Source organism: Trachurus trachurus (assembly GCF_905171665.1).
Source record: "Trachurus trachurus genome assembly, chromosome: 24".
Taxonomy (NCBI): domain Eukaryota; kingdom Metazoa; phylum Chordata; class Actinopteri; order Carangiformes; family Carangidae; genus Trachurus; species Trachurus trachurus.
Genome location: NC_139910.1, coordinates 9,717,437 through 9,737,486, shown reverse-complemented (window position 1 = coordinate 9,737,486; position 20,050 = coordinate 9,717,437). Strand labels below are relative to the sequence as shown.

At 41.7% G+C, this 20,050-nt stretch overlaps 1 protein-coding gene across 2 annotated transcripts in view; it reads right to left on the bottom strand.

The window, feature by feature from the left end:
- Positions 1 to 20,050, bottom strand: part of fntb (farnesyltransferase, CAAX box, subunit beta) — a 38,586-nt gene that overhangs the window by 11,582 nt on the left and 6,954 nt on the right. For both annotated transcript variants that reach the window (XR_014596425.1, XM_084000705.1), the window contains exons 5-11: positions 14,821 to 14,967; positions 12,855 to 12,938; positions 10,492 to 10,578; positions 10,250 to 10,379; positions 4,118 to 4,250; positions 1,209 to 1,320; positions 968 to 1,082 (exon numbers count right to left, since the gene is read on the bottom strand). Coding sequence is in view for 1 of the 2 variants with exons in the window: in XM_084000705.1 (XP_083856831.1) it covers positions 968 to 1,082; positions 1,209 to 1,320; positions 4,118 to 4,250; positions 10,250 to 10,379; positions 10,492 to 10,578; positions 12,855 to 12,938; positions 14,821 to 14,967 (808 nt within the window). In the remaining variant the exon portion in view is untranslated. The remainder of the gene's footprint in view (positions 1 to 967; positions 1,083 to 1,208; positions 1,321 to 4,117; positions 4,251 to 10,249; positions 10,380 to 10,491; positions 10,579 to 12,854; positions 12,939 to 14,820; positions 14,968 to 20,050) is intronic.

The following is a 20,050-nucleotide window of genomic DNA, read 5'->3' as shown; positions in this document are numbered from 1 at the left end:
AGGACATGGAAGATAGATAAACATCTCTGCTGCAGCTGATCACATCATGCTGTTTGGTATTCAGTTAAATTATAACCATGAGCTGTCTGATTAATGCTCGTCTCCTTTGAGTCAATACTGACACATTGAGGTGGGAAAATAAACTAATATACTCATGTTTTTCGAAGAAACTGTTAAATCAGAGAGAGACTTGTCATGCTGGGAAATAAAAAGTACTCTTGGTTGAAGCTTTTTCTTGTGGAGTACCTTAAATACTTTGAAAGAAATATTTCCATTCATGAAAAAAAAAAAAATACAAACCTACTCTTACCATTACACTCCAGGGATGCGTTCAGTTTTCAGTTGAACTCTACTCCTAATTTGATTGACCAGAGAAGAAATTTTGACTTCACTCTCGACAGCGTATTTTGACCTTATTCTCGAAGTACATACTGAAAAAAGAGCGTTTTGGAGTTGTTGGATTGTGTATTTGATGAGTTTGATGAGGGAAACCAAGAAATCCCATTAGCCTCCGTAGCGTAGCTCTGAGCAGCCCGCGGCTCTGCTCCGCCGTTCTAAAAACAGCTTGCATCAACAATTAAAGGTAACAAACCTACTCCTAAAACTATAGGGGTTATGGCAATGGGCCAATTTGCCAAAATGTTGAACTGTCCCTTTAATGCAAAAAAGTACAAAAACTATAAAACCCAGACTAATGAACCTAAACGATTCCAGAGTCACATTTGTGTTGTGTGACAAACATATTGCAACACAACTAATCTGAACATAATTATCACATGAATAACAACCAGATTAAAACCAGCTATGTTACATCTGCTACACTGAGATTCTCATTCACTGAGCGGACTCTCGTCTTCTAGTTTGTCTAAGTGAGACACGTGCTGCAGCTTCCAGCGTCTTGTTCCCTTCTAATATTAAATCTATGAATTAATCCACCCTCATTGATCCCCCCCTCCCCCCCTCTCACCAGTCTGTTCTCGTCCCGGCCCAGAACCATCTCGTGGTGCAGGTCCATGTTCCCAAAGTGCTGTGCTATGGAGAGGCCGCTCAGGCAGTAACACGTGTGGTAGAAGTCTCTGGATCTAGATAACACAAAGACACAATACAGGAGAAATTAATATGTGGTTCATATGGTTGGTCAGCATGTAACGGAGTACAGCGAGTGTGTGTGTGTGTGTGTGTGTGTGTCCAGATGGTGCGGTACTGACTTGCCAGGCTTATCCAGGAGCCCCCCTGTTGGGTTCTGACAGCAGAGGAGGATGTACTCCTGCAGGGCCTGCTGCTCAAACATCCACCGCTGCCGACTCAGCTCCGACTCTCCTGCGCAAACACAAAACCCGACCATGACGTCACACACACACACACAGTAACGTAACACAAACCAGTGATGAGAATAATGGTACTACTTCTTTCAGTAACGAGTAATCAAAAAAGTTACTGTTTCCCCCATTATAACGCCGTTACCGTTACTGACAATAAAATGCACCGTTATTTTTACTCAATAATTCCATTTCCCATCACAAAATAATAATACAGCAGTTTAAGTGTATGTTATGTCCATCAACTAGTCGGAAAAAAGCCATTTATCTCACTCACAGGAGAGTGAGTGCGTTGGTTAGTTCCAGATAAACGCGAGGTTAGGATTATAGTTAGGAGGTTATACCCTTAAAGGGATAGTTCACCCAAAATTCAAATTTCACTCATTATCTACTCACCCTCATGTCGACTAAGAGCTGTGAGAATTTTCAGAGTCCTCCGTCCCTTCTCTGAGTTACGGGGGGGTCCGTGCAGCAGTATTTGTCCATATAATGGTTGTCAATGGACACCAACTTTCTTCGTCCAAAAAGACACACCAAAAAACATCCAAATACCTCCATACTGCTCGTCTGTAATGTCCGTCTTGTATTGATGCCCCGACATGAGAAATTGTTCCACCGGTCAGTGCAAATCACGAGAGATTTGCACTGACACAGGAAGAGCAGTGAACTGAGACACTGGGAGCTTCCGCTACAAACAAGCTTAAAATATAGACTTATTAAATTTTTTTCGAAACAGTTTCTCATGTCGGGGCTTCAATACAAGAGGGACATTACAGACGAGCAGTATGGAGATATTTGGATGTTTTTTGGTGTGTCTTTTTGGACGAAGAAAGTTGGTGTCCATTGACAACCATTATATGGACAAATACTGCTGCGCAGACCCCCCTGTAACTCAGAGAAGGAATGGAGGACTCTGAAAATTTTCACAGCTCTTAGTTGACATGAGGGTGAGTAGATAATGAGTGAAATTTGAATTTTGGGTGAACTATCCCTTTAAGGAGAAGGAGGTTTGTTCAAACATCCTATGGTTATTTGTCTCTTGGATCACTGGGGTATGAATAATTTTGGACATGGTGATTTTTTGTCAACGTTTGATTACCATAAATAAACACTTTTAACAGTGTAACTTTTCTTCAATAAATTAGTCATGGCTCCAGACTTTCCTCCATGTCCTATTCATGTCAAATCTGAGTTGAAATACTAATCTGTAATTGAAAAAACTAAGAAATTCCTTGCATTTGACAGGGGTATGAATACTTTTGGGCTTAAGTGTAACTTCTTTTATTACTTTTTAAAAGTAACGTGCCCAACGCTGACACACACACACACACCAGCTGTGTCTGAATTCAGGGGCTTTTGAAGACTGATTTACGACACACCCGTGTGACTGGTCTGTCTGGCTTCAAAGGCTCCTTCAAAACGCAGCTTTGCTTTTCCAGGACAACAGGATCAAATGGGAGGATCCTCAGTGACCCGGCCGATCCCCAGCACAGACGCATTGTGTTGTTGTTAATGGAAGCAAACAATACAGCCAGAGAGCCGGTCTGCAGCCTGGAGCAGGTAGGACGGGCCAGACCTTCACTGACCAGCTCCTCTGAAGGACAAAGGAGCTGCACTGAAAACTTTATTAAATTGCACCTTCAACTGGTTTTGTTCATGGTTAATGACAGTTTTGATTGTTTCCCCAGGTGTGTGAGTTCAGCTGATGTTGGCTTTGACCCTCCAATGAAAAAAGCAGCAATGATGAATTGATAAACTAGTTAGAACTGGTCAAAATGACAGTTTCTCATCTTATTTACATATGTGTATCAACAGTTGTACATAGATTGGTGTGTGCATGATGACATTTACATATTTGTGTGTGTGCAGATGCAATTAAGTTTCATTTTTCTGTGTTTTCTGTGTATATGTTTGTGTATTTGTCTCGAGATTTATTATTTTCTTATTATCTATATTAATGGGGCTGCGTATTGTCATTATATGGGCAGATATTGTGATTTCAGTGTGAATGTCCATTTTTACTTTTCATTGTAACTTAAAATAATGAAACTCATCATGATGTGATTCTTGTTTTGTGTGGGTCTTGTACCAAGCAAGGTAACATGTCCATTTACCATTGACCAGGGCGTCTCCGTAGCAACACACCACTTGCGGTGCTGCTGACGTTGTACAACAATGTTGTGACACATCTTGATTACACTGTGATTAACAGCTGCGAGTATTCATTTTAAATTTGTCACTTAATTTTCACTCCATGTCGTCCTTATCTGAATTATAACATTATACATCGTCTCCTAATAACCTTTATCGGTCAAATGCAGATAACACTGTTATCCTCTGCACCACCCATTCCTGTACCTGGACATTGGACGGACACAGAAACTCACAGACGGTTTAATAAGACGTGTGTCTGTGCTGATATTGAACATGTGACTGTAGAACAATTTATCCTGCGGGCCGGATAAATTTGCCAAGTGTGAAAAAGGAGACAGAAGAGGCATGATATTGTTGAATTGCACTTATTATTTTTCCTCAAGAAACTCCAGGTTGTTAAAAATGTTTTGTATTTATCTTGTACTTGCACTTTTTTACACTAAAACAAAGGGGAACAATTTAGAGCTCTAGTTATTTAAAGGTTATTATGCTATTATTTTAATCGTCGGCCCACTTGATATTGAATTACCCTGTGTGAAGCCCCTGAACTAAAATGAGTTTGACACCCCTGCTGTAGAATATTACATGTTGAACTGAAATAAAAAATAATAGAAAACAATAATAAAAGCTACTATAGCAGGTACCTTCTTTGAATAAGGCTCTGTGCAGTAGAGGCAGGAGTCCAGCCTGCCAGAACGAGTAGCAGCCGTCGACCAGTTTGTTACAGCGGCCCTGGAAGCCGCCCTCGAATCGCATCTGCCTGCTGACCACCCACCGCTGAGGACACACAAACCACAAACACACACATTACAAACAATGAAAAAGAGAAATAACCCCATTATGTGCAGCACTTTGAAAACTGTGACAATGTTAAACTCTGGTCAGACACACAAAGAGACAGAGAGAGAGAAACCAGACCAGGACCAGAGGCAGAGATGAGAAAGACGTCGTTGTTGTGTTTTAATATTAAAAAAAAAAATTAGAGAAAAGGGAACTTTTTGTAGTATTGTTGCTATGGAAACCACTAATTGGTGCACATCCAGTCCTTTTTCCTGGCCTTGGATCGAGTAATTATGGGAAACTGGGTATGATACCAGCTGGGGTCTGGTCCGTCTGTGGACGACGACGTTTAGTTTATTAATATTAGCTCTGGGATTTATCTCAGTGTTTCACATAGAGAGAGAGAGGAGTGTGTGTGTGTGTGTGTGTGTAGGGTGTGTGTGTCTCACTGTAGCTGAGCAACATGCAGTATGTACACACAGCAGGCTCTGAAGACTGGATGTGCATCTGCTCTTAGTAAATATGTATCACACAGGCTGGTTTTAGTTTCTCTTTGACCTTCACACATTTACCTCAGAGTGTAATCAGCATCATTAACACACACACACACACACACACTGCAGGCTTCACTTCAGTCAGTATTTGACTTGAACCAGATCATTCATTGACGAGCAGCGCGGTGGGAAACATGAAGCTTCCCTTCCTCTTTATACCTGACAGTTCATATGTGACTTAGGCTTGGGCGGTATTACGGTAATACCGTATACTGCAGGTATTTAAAAATAGCAACGGTATCAGTTTCAATACCGTCATGAAAAAATGCAATGCACTTATACAGGAGATAAGGATTAAATATTAAATAAAAGTAATTTAATGTCTAAAATTAATTATATGTCCAGTAGCACTTATGTGTGGTTGAATTTTAAGTTAGTTTAATATGTTTTAGCCTACTTTTAAAACGACAAGAAAAAAAAAAAAAGGGGCCGGACCTGCCGTGCCGTGTAAAAAAAAAAAAAAAAAAACTGACAGCGAGTGCGTGTCATGACTTCCTGTATCTGGCCCTTCAAAATAAAAGCCCTATAGCCTTTCATATACAGTTCGGTCATATTGATTTTGACTTAATTTTGACAAGACAGGGCTCCAAATGTTTTTTTTTTTCCTGCGACCAATCGACCAATGAGATTTTGGTCTGTTAATGTTTAGCCCTAGTATTCAGTTTCTGAATGGTGAATACACAAGCCAATGTTTGGTAATGCCACTTACGTCATAATTTTTAATTAGTCACGGTAATACCGTATACCGTGGTAAAATGTGGAGGAAGTTTGACGGTATCAAAATGTGGATACCGCCCAAGCCTAATGTGACTCTCACAGTCAAATGAAGCAGCTGGTGTTGATGTTGATACACACTCACACGGACACACACACACACAGCATCAAATCAATCATATCATATCAATCACACCCTGTAAGTTAAATCTGTCGCCTTCCCACTCATTGCTCCGCCGCTCGTCGTCATTCCTGAAAACGAAACCTCTGTAATACCGAGCGAAAAAATAAATCTAAGCAGGCGAGGAGAATCTGAGAGGCTGCACACACACACACACACGAACCTCTTCTCAGTGTCAATGATTAATTCATCGTCTCCCTGATGAAACTGGGACTGTTTCATATTCAGTGTGACTCATCCCACATCGCTACACGTAAAGGAGAAACTAGATGAAAGACCTTTTTTCTTTTTTTTTGTTGCATCATCTTCGAAAAGGTTAAAAATATTATTACAGCTGGGAAGAAAGAAACTCAGCGTCACCGGCGATACAGATACATACAGCACAGATTTAGACTCTGCATTAGGGATGTGAACGTGTACGAAAATATGTACACGTGTACACTGTGCATTTTTTTTCGTGTACACGTGTACATGCTTCAGGACCGCTATAGAGCTCCGGACCCCACGTGACCTCCAGCGTTCGAGCGGCCATTTTGGCAGGAAACTGATCAGTGCGGAAGCATTGACTGTAAGCGCCGAAGCCCACATGATCTCACTTTAATTCCAACACATTTGACTTAATATAAAAAAAACTAAATGGATTAAATATTACCGACCCTTATAATGCCCCCGGGGTGCTTTTCAAAAATATTTTTGCCTAACAGGACGTCCTAGACCTGCAGTATCTGGACACAGTTACCTGATCAACTACTCTACAAGCATACAAAAGCCAGCTTTATGCTCTTTGTGCTCCACAAAATGACACAAGCAGGAAAGACGGTGACAAAAAGAAAAGAAAGAGGCAAACACATACAAGATGTGAGTCTCCTTCGCCTCCAGCCTTTCCAAGCTGACCCAAAGCCGGTCGCAGCGCACCGCCGCACCCGCCGCGGGCTGATCAGCACCGGGGAGAGCTCCCGGCCGGCACCCCGATAGCACCCCGGACAGCTACGAGCTAACGTTAGCATGCTACACTGCATTAACTGGGATGATACGACACTTACCCTTCTAGTGAGGATACAGCAGGTTTTTGCTGGTAGATTCCACAGCTGGACGTTCATCACAAAGCCAGACTGCGTCCATGTGTAACCCTCCAGGCTTGTGTATGCAAAAGCAGCAGCGCGATGCAAAGTTGATCAGGTAGCTTAGCTGTGTCCGCATACTGCAGGTCTGGGACGTCCGCCGTCGGCCGGAGATACTTTTGAAAAGCACCCCGGGGGCATTATAAGGGTCGGTAATATTTAATCTGTTTAGTTTTTATATTAAGTCCAATGTGTTGGAATTAAAGTGAGATCATGTGAACAGACGGCTTAAAATCTTCCACTTTAATTTAATTATTATTTTTGTTTAGTCTGATATGTGCAGCCGGTGGAAGCACTGACACTGCAGCCACCGTGCCGGTGTTACACCGGAGCGGAGGAGACCCGACGGCGGATTCGTCCCGCCCCCCTCCCCCGAAACGCACCGCACCGTAACTGGAGAGATCTGCCCGGTGAGCGTTCAGAGTCGACCCCCGTACCCCCGAACCCCCGAACCCCCGTACCCCCCCCCCGCTGCAAGTTGCCAGAGCCCCACGGAGCCCAGTCTCCCTCCTCTCCCACACTTCAGCACCTGTCCTGGGCTACAGCTTGGCTTGCTCCACCGTCCTTTATTTTTGAAGTATAACTAATAATAATGCAACGTATAGCCTAACTATACACGCGTATGAGTGATCAGAACAGTAAATTGTTCCTACTAAGGAGTAATAAGTCATTTAAAACGAGGAGCGAGCCGAGCCGACACGGTGCAGTCTATGGGTGCAGCCCAGGACAGGTGCTGAAGTGCGGATGAGAGGAGAGGACAGACCGGGCAGGAGCAACCAGCCCAGAGGCGTCTCGTCGGTCCTCGGCCGTCTTCAGTGTCTCGAGACACCCCTTTCAATTCTTTTAAGGTTATTTGTTTGTGTTTAGGGAGGCTATATTTGCATAGAATCTTTTTTGGCAACCAGAAAAGCAATGTCTGACCCGGCGTTTATTTCGGATGGGCGTTTAGGCTACTCGGTGGCGGCGCCATCAGACTCGCTCGCAAAAAAAAAAAGGAAAAAAAAAACTCACTCACGCACATTTTGTCTGGAGGAGGGAAGCGCGTCACAGCATCATTTTTATTAAATCATAGTTTTCTCTAAATTAAGACAGTGTGAGGGACTATTTTTCACCCAGCCCCCCAAAATGTAGGACGCTATGTAAAAAAATAAAAAAAAATAATAATTGCGTGTATCGTTTAGGGATTTTTTACTAAACGTTTACAGTTTCATTCCGTGTAAACGTTTACACGTGTACACAGTCACACCCCTACTCTGCATAGACAGATGTTTGCAAACAGATGTTTCCAGATGTGTCCATTAACATTCATGCCCAACGATATCACTGACTGAAAAGGAGACGTTACAGGGAAAACATAAAAGCATGGCACCTGCCTTTTATTCTATTCCATTGTGTTGATGTTTGTTATATTACTTTACTGTATGACTCTTTTTTAAATAATCTAATTAGTTTGATTCATTTATAATTTGTTATTATTATAATAAGTATTGTTGTTACCGTCATTGTTCATTTTATTTTGCGACTACATGAGAGGATATATTTGTAGTTTGCCTCGATATTACACTTGAATTTTCAACAAAAATATATAATTTATAACAATTTTCTGCAGATTATCATGTTAGGGCTTCATTTTATGTTCGTTTTTGATCAGTGTTTCGATCGACTATTTGATTTCCATAGCTGGAGCTGCTTGTTTTGTCCAGACAATGGTACACAATATGAAAATATTCTAAATCGCTGCTCATTTCTGAAGCGTCAGACAAAGATGTGAAGCGGTGATAACGCTGCAGCAGACGAGCCGCCGCGCTGCTGTAGATATTCTCGACCTGGTGTCGACTTACAACCTTCGCCGCACCACCAAAGACCAACTCTGGCAACTCCACTGACACTCAGGTTAAACCACCGAGACACAGATCCATACGGTGGGGGGAAGGGGAGAGGGGGAGAGGGGGCCGTGACACGGGACACCTCAGAGGACACGACGCTGTTCCCCCCGTTCACCTGTGACATCAGCGTTACCACCGACCGAGGAGGAGTCTCAGCCGGCCAGAGTGTGGGTAACACGTTTCCTGACCAGTCACATGCAAATGTAACTTTATTACCACACGGGATTTGAATGTGTTGCTATAAGACGGAGACAAGAGCTCAACATTTACTGCAAAGCTCTGACTCTCGTTTCAAAATAAGAGACTGAGTAAAACTGCTGCAGGCTGCCCAACCAGTGACTCTCTATCTCTCTCTCTTCTGTTTTTTTTCCTCCCCAGTGACCTTAAGCTTTGTGTCAGCGAGCATCTGCCCAGGCCACATAAAGCCACAGGGCTGCTGCTCTGATCTCTAACTCCTGTGGAAGCAGGGAAATGACGAGAGAATTTCCCTATAGAGGATTAAACATTACATCCTCAACAGTCCCAACACTGTAGGAAAAGAAACACAAGCACTTTGACCTCCGTCTTATGTCAGGAGCCTGGTGACTGAACAAGTGAGATGAAATAATGAAAAGTTGCTGCTTGAAGACCCGAGGCTGAAAGGCTCCACCAGACAGGAAACGTTCCCTGAACACACATCTAAAGGAATCTAAAATAAGCAAAAGCAAAAAAAAAGCAAAAAAAAAAAAAAAGACCAAAGCTGTGAGCTTCACTGCAGCATTTCAGAACAAAATGGCTGCTCACCAGGGCGTTATCAGTTGTTTTGCTCAGTGGAATCTCACTGAGTCATAACAATATATTCTTATTTTATCACATCTATGTGTTTATGTCGGTGCCTGGCGTCACGGCAACCAACAACAGGGATGTTCCTTCAGCACAAAGGCTGAAAACTATAGATTCCTATAGGACAGGAGACAGAAGACAGGAGACAGGGGGGTGGACAGTTACAAAAGCAGCACTGTAAAACATTTCTGTGAAGGAAGCAGCTTTTTAGTCAACACAATGAATTTCAATTCTTTTTGAAAATGCAGTCGACCATAATGCTGTTTCCATCGTATGAGAAAAAAAACAACTCCTACACTGTCAGCCATGTTTGAACCTGGCACTAGGACACTACATAATAAACAAAGGGAGACCCCTGTTGTTTAATGTTTACCATGACACAGTTTCACAGTTATTATTATTATAGGGTTTTATTCTACAAGCTTTTTATCTACAGGTTTCCTTAGTCAATTATTCAGTAGGTTGTTTCAGACTCATTATGTCGTGTATTTGCACTGTGGGACAATACAACTACAACAAAAAGTATTTTTGAATGCTTTTGTATCTTTACTACAGTAAAAATGTGACTTTCATTGTATGTGTTCGTGTATTAGAGTAATATTTGACCAGGACTGCCTGTACTTGATGGACCTGTATACTTGATCCACCTCTTATGTCTTTTTAATGTTTCTGTTTGTAATAACCTTAGAAATATATAAACTGTCATTGGGCTCCTCACCAGCAGGGCTTTGAGATCCAGCATATGTTCTTTGCCCAGGATGACGAGGGCGGCCGTGCCACAGAAGGTGTACCCGCCGTGGGCCTCCAGACCTGGGACTCCACTTAGACCCCCCTCCCAGTTCTGACAACTGGACACAGAGGAGGACACACACACACACTCAGACACTTCCTTGATTTAAAAAGAGGAAGAACCAAACCGTGTTGAATTGAATAAAGCTCTCTGAGGGGCTTTGTTGGTACCTGAGGATCCAGTTGGTCGTGTCCTCAAACAGTCTTGGCGTGAGGATGTTTGTGAGCGATGCCACAGATGCTGCGCAGTACGCACTCCTATGAAAAAGGGGGGAAAAGAAAAAAACACAGTCATGTTGATAGAAATCAACAAAGAGAGAGGCGGCTGAACAGGAAGTCTTTATCGTCCAGGGCTCTGTATTTTTAGACCGACAGCAGCAGCATAAACATCCATTTTGTCTTTTGTGTTTCACCTGTGTTCACATTTGTCGAGCCATCCCAGCTTCTGCATGTTTTATTTCCTCTGCCATCGAGAGGCTGGAGAGCTTTTAGAATTAATAACTTATCAAGAACCGAAGGCAGATGCTAATTTGGCTTTTTATGACTATTAACAAAAGGCTTGATGAGACCAGAGGGAACGCTGTACTCATCCAACAAACAAGCCTGGAATAGTTTATTTCACCACTGTCATCCAGAAGCTGTTAAAAGGACATTAGCCGTGTCCCAATTCAGAGGCCGCAGAGACGTGGTCTATGAAAATGTGGCCCCTTTTTTTTATTATTTGTTAACCGGCGCGCAATGAATCTTGGGATAGGTTGAGTTCGGGAGGAGATGGCTGTACACATCAGCAACGTCCTCGAAACACAATAAATTCATGTTCCACTTCCTCATTCTCAATAATTCCAAGTCCTTCTGAGATGAAATGTGAATGAATGAATTATAAAATGACTTGAACGTTTGCCCTCCAGTCGTATTTGTAAAGATTCAAATGAAAACAGAAAAATCTGATAGCAGCAAAAACTATTAGACTATTTCTCCTTTGGATTTCCCCTAGTATAATAATTCAATTTAAATTGTGCTTTTTATTGTCGTCGGTGCTTGTTGTTCTTTATATTGTGATGTTGAACAGTGTTCAAAATATAGCATAGTTTGAATTCTGTGTTCAATATGAATGTTACATAGTTGAAAAAAGGGGACATAATTGGATACAGTCCCTGAACTGGGACACAGGTGCTGAATCTGGATGAGTTTTTCTTTTCTTTTTAATCAAAATGGTCATATTTCTTGTGAAATCGAGGTTCAGGACTAGTGCTCTAGACTAGACTACACTTTCTATTACTGTTAACACATCTCATAAATAATCATAATATAAATCTTTAAAAACAGAGAATGTATAAATAGTTAAAATACATTTTTTTTTAAAAAGGCTCAGTAGCTTCCTTAGAAGATGTTTGTGAAACAGGAGGAGCTGGTGGATTTGCTGGAGACTATTTCCAGCTGTGGATTAACACACATTTAGTTCTCTACTGAGTGTTTCCAGCAGCGACATGCTACAGTAAAATGTGACTGAGACAAAATGAGCCAGAGTGTTCATCAGCGTGATGAAACATGACAAATGTTTTAAAGCTTAATAATGAATGTTGTTAATAGGATTATGTCACTGTAGGTTTTGGTCTTTCCATGAGATTTGTTGACTATGATAAAAACAGACAATTTTCATACTTTAATTGAGACCGGGTTCGGGGTTTGTTTTTTTATTGTTTGTGTGGTTTTTTTTTGGTTGCTGTCTTGTGAAAACTATGTAACTGCAAGATTGGTTTACTTAATTTCACTGAGATAATCCACCTGGTATCATCACTTCTCCCTCAGGGCAGCCTTGGGTTCATTTCTTCAAAACGAAACAATAAAACACCCTGTGGTCCCTCAGGTAAATTAAAAACTAGTTACGCTCCCAAGTTTAAGGTAAAACGAGGCAGCTTTTCTTAGTTTATGAAAAGTTGGACATGCATGTTTTTGACAGGGCAGCGACTGATAAGCTAAAGAGCTGAATAATACATAATGACAGTAGAACAGTAATTGGCTGGCAGCAGATAAAAGACGCCTCAGAGACTGAGGAAGTTTAGTTTGACTGCTGAGGTTCTTTGTGGAAACAGAAAATGATACCTCAAAGCTGCTTATTAAAAAAAAAAAAAAACCACTGCCCCACATAGCACTGAGAGAGAGAAGAGATGTGGGTATTTCTCCTCTTTTCTACCCACACCAAGACGAACAAAAGAGCATAAAAAATGCAGAGGGATAGGAGAAGAAAAGGCGATGTAGTTTTTAAAAATGTCCTACTTATTTCATGAGAAGACTCAGTGTGCAAAATTTATCTGTGAAAATATTTCTGACTGTTGAACAACGATGTATAATAATGAGAACCCACAATGTTTTAAATAAATTACATCTTTTCGTCTTGGATCTTTCAGCATTGTGACAATAACCAAATACTATAAAACTGTGAAAAGCCATGAAATCAAAGCCGGTGGAGACTAATAGCTGGATGGTAGAGGAGAAGGAGGAGGGTATTATATTATAATCTTGTGGATTCTCACCTGACATCCACCTCGCCTCCAACGTGCATCACAAACGAGCCATCTGGCTGCTTCACTGACCATAGGAAATCTAGCAGCTTCTCCCTAGAGACGAGGTCAACACGGGAACAAGAGAGAGAAGGAGGAGAGGAGAGGAGGGGGTGACAGGAAAGAAGAGAAGGAGAAGAAGAGAGGATTCATTAAAGCACTTATGCAGCAATAACACCTGCTGTCAGTGGCTGCATCACATCAATGAAACAGGAATCACGAGTGAGAGCATCAGTAGCTGGAGCTTCACTGTGCCAGTTAGTCCGTCATAAATACAGAGAAAATGAGGAGTAAAAAGGTCACGTAAACACACCTCTGCAATACAAATGGTTATAATTAGCTTCTGTGTAAATAGCATCTTAAAGAGGTTTCTGTTTTGTTTTCCTACAACTGTTTAAAAGGTCAGAGCTAATATGATGTAGCACTGCAGAAAAATATAATTACACTCAAGAGGATTTGAACATGTCAATTAATTAATGAATTTCAAACACTAATTAAACGCTCAGTAATGTGACTGGGGGATTTCAGGATGTTTTTTTTTTTGTCATAAGCCTGATACAACATACGGTCCAGAACATTAGTGTTTGGACAGATCAACACTCATTATGAAATAAAACAATACAAATGCTCTGAGGTTGACAGATGTTAATTAAAGCTATTAATGTCTTTACAATAATAAAGTGTAGAAATATGTGTTTGCATTTCATCTTCACATGATTCATAGCCAGAGATATAAACATAGATACTGTATCTAAAATCTTTTTTACTCATGTCAAGCGCCACAACAATTCATATGTACATGTTTGCATGAATTAATAAAGGGTTTTATTTTGTCAGCATTTGGGCAAAATTATCTTTTGCACATTATAATTAGGGGCATAATTATAGAAAAAGCTGAGAAAATAGTGATAAAAGCACTTGGCTATTATCTTATACACAATACATTAAGAAATAATAGGAATTTTGGGAAATACTCTTGGATAAAGATTTAATTTGAGCAGATTTACATCAGTATAGACAGAAGTGTGTGGGAGATAAAGCCTCTTATAAAACATGAGGTCAAAAGTTTAGTGAGGCAAAAGTAACTAGATTAGTTTTTTAGTTTTTTTTTTGCAAACTGCAGCCTGTTCCTCTCTGTCAACTTCACCACAAGATGCAAACCCCTGATAAAAAGCCTCAGAGACAGAGAGACACGTACGCCTCAACCTCCACTTTCTGCTCAGGCATAAAAAGGCTTTTTCTTCTCCAATGCAAATGATTTCCAACCATAAACCCACCGGGGCGTTTGCAGTTTCCTAGTTTTCCGATGCACCTGTTTGTTTAGACTGGACCCAGCGGTTGATTCTGACCAACCAACACCTCTCCGATACAGATACACATTTGTTTTGTTTTTTATGATCTTCCCCACACGTAGACAGAGACAACTACGCCGCGAAACGTCCACATACGTCTGTCTATATTGATGTAAACCTAAAACTGAAAGCTGAGACTTGGTGCTTTAATGTAGCATCAATGTTTCTATTTCTAATGTGCGACTGTCTGAGTACTTATGACCTGGACTGTCGAGGATTTCAGTACAAACACATTTTGATACCTGAAGTCTGATCTGATACACAGTGTTGTGTATATTCCACTATTTATTGTCCACGGTGCAACTCTTGAGTTTATCTCTCTAGGAAAGTCGCCGTGACAAATTTGCCGATCATCTCAAAAACTCCTGGGGTCTGGAAAGCCAAACTAGTGCTGACGGCAAAACTCATGATCTACATCACAGCTGCAGAGAGGTTTGGCCTCAGATACACAGTGTTTGTCCTCTTCTACATACGTGTTGAACTCGGCTTCTTAGTTTTATTCTCTGCACATACCCAATGTGGGAACATAAAATATCATATAGTGCAACAATAAAAGTAACTCTGTAATGTTGCATGTGTAACCGTACCTGTTTATAACGTTATAGGCCTCTTCGGTGCCAATGATGGAGAGGGCGTTGACGGCAGCGTAGGTGGGCGCTAGGTGGGCGTGTTGTCCTGGTCCTCCAGCAAAACCTCCTGTCGGGCTCTGACACCGAGCCAGGAACTGACACACACTGTGGAGAGAGACGGTTCAGGAGCACAATTAATTAACATTTATGAGTTGACAATGTAAACATACATAAAGATATTTTTTTATTGTGGTCAAACAATAACAAAAAATTAGGCCTCTCACTGCTTTGTTGAAAAACACACAGTGGAGAGTCAGTCAGTCTGTCTCTGTGTGTGTGCATATGGAATAAGTCTGTGGGATAAGCTTTAATTATCCAACACAACAACTGGTGCTCTGGATAACATTTGGTTTGTTTCTCCATGACAATGTTAATTTAAAAAGCGCAGAGAAACGACCTCAAATGCACGACAGCAATCCCAAAAAAAAAGAAAGAAATCCAGAACATTTCTGCTCCATGTTCAGCTTCACACACTCAAGCTGCCAAAAGATGCCGAGTTCTGCCCATAAAGGGAATAACATGGTCAGCAACAACAACAACACATGCATGTGAACCATGATGGTTGATGTCAAGGAAGCCGCGAGGTGCCAGGAAACCCACGGCCTGTTGCACTGCGACATAAGGCAGGTTGGCTCCATGAATTCACGTTGTTGACGCCAAAACTCCTGACCAGATTCATGAGACCAGGCGGCGTTTTGTATTTTTTTTTTCTTTTCTTTTTCCAGTCCTCCTCGGTCCAGTTTGGTGAGTTGTGTTTCCACTGCAGCTTCAGGTTTCTGCTCTTGGCCGACGGCAGTGGAACCTGACGTGATCTTCAGCTGCTGAACAATAAGATGAATGTTCAGAGATGGGTTTGTTTTTTTCTTTTTCTTTTCTGCTCGCCCACAGTTGTAAAAGAGAGTGAGTGGTTATCTGAGTGACCACGGCGCTTTCTGTCAACTCCAGCCACTCGCATACGCAGCTCTCTGACCTCTCAGCGACGAGGCGCGTCCGTCCACAGAACCGCCACCGCTCGCTGGCCGGTCGACGGCTGCTTTTCCCGGCAACGATCATCATCATCACACCGCGATCAAAGTCACTGAGGTCACGTCTTCCTCATTTTGGTGTTTGGTGTGAACATGTTCACACTGCTGCCACACCATGCACCGATCTGAGAACAGCACATAGAAACAGATGTTTCTTTTTTTTTTTTCTTCTTTTCTGCATAATCTATTCTTGTGCATTTTATTTTTTAACCTTGCTTATTCATACAAGCCATACTTTTACTTTGACCACCCACACTGTGCAATATCTCCGACCAAACATATATACTTTTTTTTCTCTATTTAAAGGGACTACGAGGAGTTTCCGAAAGCAAAGTTTTTTCACACTACATTTCCCATGAGCCTCTGCGCACACGGTGAAATTCTGGACCAGCGCAAGACGGACGAAAGCGAAAGCATTTGCCAAGAATGTTTTCATTAATCAAGAACGAAAGTCGGAAGTTCGAAGACGATCAGATACCGTCGTAGTTCCGACCATAAATGATGCCAACTAGCGATCCGGTGGCGTTATTCCCATGACCCGCCGGGCAGCGTCCGGGAAACCAGGAAACTAGGAAATGCTGGGCGAGTTGACCACTAAATAATATCAAAATAACAATATATTTATCGAAAATTGACCCATTAACAAGTGTGGGTAATGTAGATTCATCAACATTAATATGAGACTAGACTCTTTCATAACCAAAAGAAAACTTCTCGGGGTCTCTTTAAATAATATTTTGTAAATAACAGTACATATCTTCATTTTTTGTATATATTTTTTGTACATTGCTACTGTTCCAAGTTAATTTCCCACACGTGGGATCAATAAAAAGTCTTATGTCTTAAAAAATGTTAGGTGAATGGATGCATATTAATGGTCCCACTCTGTTTGTTTCCAAGTGAAGTTAGTTTCAAATTCTGCACATTTTGATTCACTGTTGTTTTCAATGTGGATTAAAACTGTAGTAAGAGATAAGAAATGTTAAACAACCCTCTGGTGGAGCTGCTCAGTGAGGTTGTAGCGGACAGATTCTCCATGTGAATGTGTCCAACTGTGCATGAAGGCACATGAGCCTGACAATGACCATGCATTTCCAATTAACTTTATCTACCCATTCAAAAAACAAGTGCACAATGAAACACATTTTGCTCATTAACAGTCCACGGACAAAAACCAGCTTTCTTTCTTTCTTTCTTCCTCACAAACAACATCGTCTCCAGTCCTGTGTCTCCGCCGCTGCTGCACTCTGTGAAACCAGCACCACTGGGTTCGCTGACGTGGCACCGAGCGCCGACCGACCGACCGATCGTCTTTAACCACAGCTTCCTTTTCTTTCCAGCCTCCGTGCACCAGGCTGCCGCTCTCACAAACGTCCTCTTCATCCTCCGCCACGGGGGGAAGAAATCACAAAAGAACTGCGAGCGCGTCTCGAGCCAACTGAGTTGGAAGGAAAAAACCTACAGTAACTTTGGCCAACCGGACAAACCGGTGCCAGCGCTGACCTGAGAACAGTGTACATTTCATGGGACAGAGAAAGCAATCTGTTGTAGGATGCATTGTTATAAAGGCCCCGAACAGAGCCTGTGTGTTTCTATGTGTGTGTGTGTGTGTGTGTGAGCACGAGGCCGTCACGTTGGCGCTGGGCAGTGCCAGCCGGTGTGCTGGCTCGCCTCGCGGTAATAATGAGAGTGTGGGTTGGCGGCCTGGCATCGGCCGCTCGCTTCAGGGGTTTGCAGAGTGTTACTTTCAGCTGGCAATAATTTAATCAAGTGACATTTTGGTGGCAATAACAGCAACACTGTTTGGAGTCATGGCTGCATGACATCTCTCAAATGACACACCTGCTTATTCAGCTCAGCGCTGTCACTACTGCTGTTAATCACCAGTCACGACCGTCTGAGTCATCGCAGCTTCTTACATCAACACCGTGACTATTAATTACTGTGAGAATTCGATCACGGTCGGAAAATGAAGATTAACTGCTGTAGTAAATCATGGAAACTACCAGTGGGAGAATAAAACAGAACAAACAGGTTCTGTACTTTGGAACGGGCTCAGTGAAATATGACGTTGGGATAATAAAAATAAAAGCGACATATAACATTAATGTGCTCGTTTTGCATTGATGCACTTCTGGTTTTAACAACTTGCCGTCAACTTTTATGTCACTTGATTTATGTCTCGTCTTTAAACATATTAGGGCCATGTTGTAAAGTGTAAATTGCAGTTATCACTTATACAGCACTGTGAAATGGTTTTACAGCTCTTTAGATGGTTTTAGATTCTCATCCATTATGCAGCTCATCTGAGTCATGAAGACCAAACATCTCAACGGTCTGGATCACATGAGACGGAGGTGATCTCTCCACGACACTGAAACCATCAACCTGCTGCTGTTTTACAGAGTTGTCACAGTGTTTTGATTCGATTCAGGTTTTATTTTGTTAACTAGACACTGAATAAAGTTTGTTGATGGATATAAAGTCCTGCCTTTACATTAAAGGACAATTCCAGGCGAATTCAACTCTGGGGTGTATTTTCATATCATTTTAGGTCTAAAAGAATGAATCTGAAGATTTTCAGTTTAATTGCTCCTGTTTAGCGGTAGTTGCGTCTGTCCCCGCATCCCCACGGCAGCAATGAATGGGAGTGGATGTAAGTTCCGCTGTTTAGGCTGTTTCCAGCCCTCAAAGCCGCAATTTTTTTCCACAGACAGCGTCAGATGGCGACTCAAACATGCACCGAGAAGTTTATTTACTTCAAGCAAGCCGGCATGTTTGTAAAACTAGATCTAATTCAAAGTCTCCCGGAGTCTCGCGCGAGACCCAGTTGCCGTGCTGGTGTATTCAGGCGCAGTGGGAAAAGCTACCGTTTGTGTCATAAAGACAGGAATATCAACTCTTGACTTGCTTCAAGTAAAAAAAACTTCTCGGCGCATGTTTGAGTAGCCACCTGACGCTGTCTGTGGGAAAAAATGTACACTTCAAGCAAGTAAAGAGTTGATATTCCTGTGTTTATGACACAAGCGGTAGCTCCTACTACGCCTGAATACACCAGCACTGCAACTTCGGGCTCGCGCGAGACTCCGGGAGACTTTGAATTAGATCTAGTTTTACAAACATGCCGGCTTGCTTGAAGTAAATAAACTTCTCGGTGCATGTTCGAGTCTCCACCTGACGCTGTCTGTGGAAAAAAATTGCGGCTTTGAGGGCTGGAAACAGCCTAAACAGCGGAACTTACATCCACTCCCATTCATTGCTGCCGTGGTGACGCGGGGACAGATGCAACTACCGTAAAACAGGAGCAATTAAACTGAAAATCTTCAGATTCATTCTTTTAGACCTAAAATTTGGATTGAATTCGCCTGGAATTGTCCTTTAAGTGTTAGGGCAATACATGTGGATATCAGAGCTGTTAAAGTTGATAATGCAATTACACTTACTGTGTACCTGCAACCTGGAACAATCTGCAAAACCATCTGAAACTTACCACACTTTTATCATTAGGACAATTTAAATCCATAACTGCATCTTATTTTACCTCCAACTGCTCCTGTTAGCTAGCTAGACTTCGCTGTTTTCGATTTATCTTTGCTATATTGCAAATGAGGTTGCTCCTCAATATAATTCCGAGTTTAAATAAAGGTTTAAATAAAAAATCCTTATAATTTTATTCATCTGTTTATTTTTACAGGAACAGTGCACATTCGTCGTCACGACTACAAATGTGCCAGTTTTCAACTGTAGTCCCTGGGCTAGATGTTAATTGCCACTGTGTTTCTGCTCAATCTGTTATTTTGACCTTTTGATCCGAGTGAATTTCCATTGACAAACATATATTAAAGGGTGATGGTGTGATTTTTCTTGGGTCTGGCACCAAACAAGTATGATCCCTCACATGATGTAAGCAACCAACCACAATGGTTCATTTATATAGAATAATAAACACATTACCATACAAGGTACCTTAATACTGTGATTAGTTGTTCAGCCCTATTAAGAGCCTTCACCTTGCACAGTTCTGTAGGTGCTAAATAATCACATTTTGGTGAGAGCATTGGGATTACATGATTTGTAGTATGTACATTTTGCACAGCACATTAAACAACTACCACTCCGGTTGGGGACAGTCGGAGTGAAGCTGCTGCTGCTCATTTTGTCTC